Genomic DNA, 6507 nt, shown 5'->3' with positions numbered 1-6507 from the left:
GGGGGGTGAGGGAAGCGTGAAAAGGAAGAGGTTTTGTCTGCGTTTGTGATTTTGTGAGATTATGTGTGTGCCCGCGCGTGGGTGTGTGTGTTTATGTGCGTGATTGTTATATGTATGTATGTATGTGTGTATGTGTGTGTTTGCACTTCAACCGAAAAATAAAACAGTCCTCTCGTTTGCTACGTCTCAATGACTAAATAAAGTTCCTTTAGTGTACACAGATTCATACAAGCTGGGGCTTATTCTGGTTTTGTCAAGGCGTGAAGAGAACCAAGCAATGTCCTCACTGACGAACGTAAACCCATTATCAACCAAAAGACATTCAGGTCAACAAGGAAGCCAAACGTTTTCAGAAGTACAGTCGAAGATGAACGAGAAGAAAAAGAAGAAAAGAATACTCGAGGGAGGAAAAGGGAACAGGCCATTTGTATAGGTGATTGTCTTATACAGGTGGCCATTAGAGCAGGTTGGATTGTTCTTGTGTTGCTGAATACTCGACTTCTATCCTGCCTTGGAAGATGATTTATTATATTTGTTGTTTCTGTTATTATCTTTACTACCGTTTCCATCGTCGTTGCCCGTACCACGCTACATGATCTCAAAGGGACCATTTTTGCAGGGTTTCTGTTTTATCACCCTGCAATTCACATTTTAGAAATCTGTGCTGCCAGGATCGAGCCCACGATCTTTCGATCAAGAGTTCGGGAATCTATCCTCTCAGCCTCGCAGCATTTCTACCAAACAGAACCATAAAAATACGGTGTATGTGCGCTATGACGTTTTATGATACTCGATCGTGCTTATTAGTATGAAGTACGAAATCGGTCATACTATTTAGAGTCATAACTCTGAATGATTGGCAGCTGAGAAGTTAAGCTTGGGTTTATAAGCTGGAGGTCAGGCTTTGGATCAAGGAGATTACAGTGGTCAACAGATCCCTCTGAAGGTTATACGCAACTAGTAGTTAAGACTGATGTACATGAGACGTGCGATGCATATAATATGTGGTCTCAGAATTACAAACGTACACATTTATTTTCAATGACACTGTCCATCTTAGTTGTGTTTCAGTTATTCGAAAAGGGCTGGGTCGATTTAGATGAAAATCCAACTGCTGTTGCGAGCTTTGAGTCAAATAAAGTGGCATAGTATCATATAAAATCTGCAAAGACCTAGGTTCATCTGTACAAAACACCATAAAATAAAAGCCGAAATAAGCAAGCGACCAAGCGAACAGCAATAATGTGAACATGATACGAAGTCGTCTTCCATCCTGTTTTTAATCTTTTCTGAAATTTACATAAATATCTTTTCTGAGATTTACATAAATAGCAGGACTTTCACTTTGTCCTATCGGCTGTTCTCGGTATTCAGGTAGTACCCGTCCGCTCTTTGATGCCGTCTTGCCACCCCCTTTCTGGTCTTCCTCTTAACCGTTTTCCTGTTCTTGATTTCTATTCAGGGCATCTTTTTGTCCATCTTTTATCCTTCACTTAATCGATGTGACCAGTGAAGGTCCATGTTTGTCGAAGTAAGAATTATTTAAGATACAGTTATAAAATCATTACATAGCTTATGCACTTATTGATATGCAAACAGCCGAATTATGTTTGACTAAATTACACAAAATTGCTCGATTTTCACAAGTACATACATTATACCCAAAAAAATTCCAGCTTACAGTCGCAATTATCTAAGATAGCCGCCCACTTTCGAAGAGAAAAATGGCCGTCCTAGACAGCAGGTCGTCTTACCTTGTGTCATTATACTAGAAAAAAAAAACAACTCAAGGTAGGAAATGGAAAGTGACCGTTTATACAGGTGGTGGTCTTATACAGGAGGTCGTTATAGCAGGTTTGACTGTATTTGTAGTTCGCTGAAAAGTTGTGAAACAAATACAGGTCTGCGGGTGGTGGGTGTGTGCTCATGTGTGGGTTGTTCCTTTTTTTATCAAACACTCTGATCTCTCCTCTTTTTTGTGTTTGTTACTCGATTTTAACATCACTAATCTTCTCCACTTGTGAGACCTTATTGCGTTGCTGGTGCCTTAAAACGCTTGCTTAAACTAAATACATGTTTTGTCTCGCTGCGACAAGCAGTAGCGTGACCCCCAAAATATTTCTACTTTACTGCCACTCGCGTCCCTCGTGCCCATTGCTGATAGCATCCCGTCCCCAGATGCCCTCCCCCTTGCCCCTCATCCAATACCATTCCAGATCCCGTCTTTGCCCGCTCTCTGGAGACCCAGACCATAACTCTTAGACGGTCCCAAATTGATGTGTATCTCAAATTGAAGAGCAATGGTATGACTCGTTCTGGGCACTTTTCTTTTTTTGTGTGTGGTTTTCGCTTTTATTGTGTATGCGTGTGTCGGGGGAGAGGGGGGTGAAAAAAAGTGGGGCAGGGTGCCTTATGTATGTATATATTTCTTAAATATGACTGGAATTCCCTTTCGCCAATCTGACTTTGGTCAATGGAAATACCAACAGACGTTTGGGAGATCCTGTAAAGATCACCATCGCCGTCATCATCATTGTCCGCATCATCATCATCATCATAATCATCATCATCATCATCATAACCATCATTGTATAAAGAAGGTATTAAAAGACCAAAGTGATCATCATCACCATCATCATCATCATCACCGTCATCGTCATCATCATCATCGGCATCGTCATCATCATCATTATCATCATCCTCATCATCAACACTGGCACTGCCGCTGTGACAACACCACTTACTATAGCTGCTAGAAAAGTGTCAGTGGCGGTGAGGGAGGTGGCAGAAGCTGCTGGTTTTTCGTGAAAGGTGAACAATATGGTTAACTTGATTAAAGCTTGATCTATATTAACCCTTCTCCCCGGGGCACCACACCGTAAATTTGAGATGGGCTCAGTTCATTTCTTCGGCCTCACGGCAGCCTGTCCTGGGGACTAAGATGGCTTGTCAAAAGCTGTCTTCAAAAGCGTCAGCGCCTAATTGATTGCCAGCTGTGCTTGAAAGAAATGTGGAACATGGCTTGTTAGTTTTCGTCCCTGTTGGCGCATTCAGTCACTCAGTTTGTGTCACATTCAGTCACTCGGTCTGTGTGTCTGAGCCCACTTTGTGCTACCTCATCAGCGTAATTTTGGTGCTTTGGGATTTTTGAGTGATCTTCAAACGTACAAGGAGAGCTCACTCAGGCCACAAACTAGGCAAATATAATTCAGCGTCAAGTTTATTCGTTACAGATATCATGAGTGATTAACAAAACCAACACTTCTTGTTTTCTTGAGGGGAAAAAATGTGTTTGTTGAAGAGCTATTTCTACGTTCGATTTAATTATTGGAACACTCAGCCGCTACGGAACAGTCTTTCCAAAACAAACATAGTATTTACGACAACATGACATTTAGCATTTATCGTGACCTTCAACTCTTAAAAAACTAGTTCAAGCGTAAGAAAAATCTCACGTGTATTTTTGATGACAAATTATTGGGTAAAGGGTTCAGTGGAAAGGCATGTAAATATGTACGACTTAGAAGGTTAGCAAGGAAAACAACTTTGCACTGTAAATGAAGGAGACGTGCTAAGATTATAAATAGCGAGTCGATATGATAGGAGATGCGACTGCAAGCTGAGATCGGTATGATGCTTTTGAAGCTCACGTGTAAGCCAAGAACAACATTCTTGGCTTTGTGAGGTAAACAAACAAACGCTCGCTTGAACCAATAAGGTCTGGCAAAAAATGGCGCTTAGCAGCTGTACAATTCAGGTTACTTACATACAGGTGATTAATGTTTGCTGCATTTTTTTCCTCTGGCAAATGCTGCAGACCAAAATATTTGTACAGCAGAAAAAAATCAGCAGCGAGAACAAAACGAACTGACGAGCTTAACCTGTGGTGCCATCTCCGATCATTTTTTCCAGGTCTTGCTCGGTGTTTTGTTTTCGCCTGTTGCTTCTGTTGTCTTTATTGTTTCTTTTTTTTCTGCCTTTGTGTTTGTTAGATGTTCTGTTTTAGCTTTGTTTGTTTGGATTGGATCTTGTCTTTGTTACTTTTTTTCTTTTTTTTTTGGGGGGGGGGGTTGCTTCAAATTTTTTCAAAAGCTGAATAATGATTTAAAACGCCAGTTTCTGCATCTGAGTGGCTGACGAGTGCTCTGGTGTGTTTTGTTCCTTCTTTACAATCAAACGTCTATCGTCATTATTTGTCCTCCTTCTTTGTGTGTGTGTGTGTATGTGTCTGTGTGTGTGTGTGTGTGTGTGTGTGTGTGTGTGTGTGTGTGTGTGTGTGTGTATGTGTGTGTTACTCTTTAGTAACACCTCTAATTTTCTACACTTACAGGTCCTACCTAATTGTGTTGCAAGTGCCGTAAACTGAAACAAAAAAGAAGAAGTGCGAGCATGCAAGAATACCTTTGGGACCATGAAATTTCTAAATAGAATGCCTGTTCAATAATAGACGATTATACAAATTTGAAACATTATGTTTTTCTCAATAAGGCACATATCAAGATTTTCCAAAGTTATTCACGTCGCTGTCAATAGTTGTTTGGGGATAACAGTATTAGACTAAGCACAGGAATACAACTAAACTACATTTACAAATACGGACGTATTTTTAGCAATATTGGTACATCAAGCTAGGGTTCAACAGATCAGTACTTGTCACATGCTCTGTTGCAGTAGATTTTAGAGAGAAAGAGCTGGTGCCTGATGTGTAGCAGGTAGGGGATTTAACGTTGCTCTCAGGAGACCCGAGTTTGATTCCCGAGTGGGGAACATCTTTTTCAAGTATCTCAGTTTTTCTGCTGCGATGCTGTATCCCTTTCAGTCCAGGTAGCCTATGAATGGCAAGGTCGAAGTCGACCTCCTAAATTATTTGGATGTGGTGTGAAACACCTTTGTTTAAAAGCGAGAAAGGAGTAGAATCCCTTGTAATCTGACTCAACCATAGTTCCTCCTTCCTTTCTTTCAAAATGCAGAAGAGAGTTGCTGCGTTTATATTGTTAACATCCATCTGGTTCTGGTAACCTATTCCTTCTGTTCTATGGTCTGGTATCAAATGCGTTTAAAGCCACTTTCAATACACGAAGATCAACTTAGACGGAGATAGGGCCTCTGAATTTACCACGATGACCGATACTATTCACCAGATTGGGTGGCGTGCTATTAAAACTCTCCTAAATGGCACACGTTCAAGAACATGCCAACAGAAATGCATACAAGGTCGTCCTTACCTTCTCCCGGAATGACATCTACAGAGCAAATAAAGTGCTCCCTTCCTATCTACATTTTCGTATTTCCTACAGCCCCCCTTTTCGCGTCTTCCACCTTATCCAGTTGAGTACTTAACGCCCCTTTGGATAAATTCCGAAAAGCTTGGTGGGAAGGAAAAGCCTGTTCAATAACAGTTAGAAAACACAAATATTAGACGTGTATGTTTCATCATCAAAAACATCTTGATCATGATTTTCCAAAATTCATTCATATCGCTGTCTGAGCGGTCATCTCCGATTAGGCTAAACCAAGTAAGTAGTTGCACAATCCATCCCGGGGGGGGGGAGGGGGAGGGGGTGGATCTACTGAAGTGTATTTAGTCCATTCTCAAAGGGGGGACATTAACCAAGTTCTTATGCACAGTAGAATTGTAGTTGTAAATAGGTTGATTCATCAATGTCATGTTCATTACTGTGCCTGAACTGCAACATGGAACTGCTACTTTTTTCTTTTCTAATCCTTTACTTTTGTCATTTTCCCTCTACTTCTTTTTTTTGTTTGTCACACTCTTTGTGGCCCTCTATTTCCGGGGTGCCTTGATAATCGAAGAAGACTTCGTGCTGCTGAAGCTAGAGAGGTGAGCAGAGTAAGCCTGATTCCCTGTAAGGACTTCTCTGTTAACATCCACCACTTACTGCTCTTACGACCTAATGCAGTTGCAAGCGCCGTAAAACCTCTACTAAAACCAACCAAAAAAAAAAACAATCGATCTTTGAGGATGACTCCGCCACTTATATTTAAACCTGGGCAACCTGCTCCATATTCCAGCATGACAGCAACCAACTAAACAGCCAGCTCACTACTTTTTCCTTGTCGCCCACAGGTCATCTGGAGGCGCAAGTCGGACCCTAACCCGTTGACCATCAGCCGGAGAACTTTCGTGGACGACGAAAGAATCAGCCTCCAGCACGTGCCTCTTACGCCTCACTGGCACCTCGTCATCAAAAATGTAAGTATTTATCCTTCTTCCGTTTTGACTTTTCTGGAAGCTTGAAGCTTGTATTTCATAAAGATTTACTAAGCAGGATATGCAGTTTCTCTACATTGTGCGAAAAAAAGGGACCTACAAAGCAACTGTTAGAAAGAATCTACTATCATTTCATTAACGAAATGGATTAAACGTCACCTCCAAGATTACTGAAGTGTGAAAGTTATTGGGCCATGTTTACAACTGTATTGCTTTTGTGGTTGTGTTTAAATACACTTGTGTGTGTGTGTGGGAGGGGGGGGGGGGGGGGGGGA

At 41.3% G+C, this 6507-nt stretch overlaps 1 protein-coding gene across 10 annotated transcripts in view; it reads left to right on the top strand.

Annotated features, from left to right (window-relative positions):
- The window catches only part of LOC101856787 (fibroblast growth factor receptor 4), a 263607-nt gene that overhangs the window by 223171 nt on the left and 33929 nt on the right, over positions 1–6507 (top strand). For all 10 annotated transcript variants that reach the window (XM_035968427.1, XM_035968429.1, XM_035968428.1 and 7 more), the window contains one exon: positions 6089–6214. In XM_035968427.1, coding sequence (XP_035824320.1) covers positions 6089–6214 — 126 coding nt within the window. The remainder of the gene's footprint in view (positions 1–6088; positions 6215–6507) is intronic.

Source organism: Aplysia californica, unplaced genomic scaffold (genome assembly GCF_000002075.1).
Source record: "Aplysia californica isolate F4 #8 unplaced genomic scaffold, AplCal3.0 scaffold00059, whole genome shotgun sequence".
In the NCBI taxonomy this organism is placed as follows: domain Eukaryota; kingdom Metazoa; phylum Mollusca; class Gastropoda; order Aplysiida; family Aplysiidae; genus Aplysia; species Aplysia californica.
Note: the sequence above shows the minus strand (reverse complement) of the source record. Positions and strands in the feature narration are given on the sequence as shown.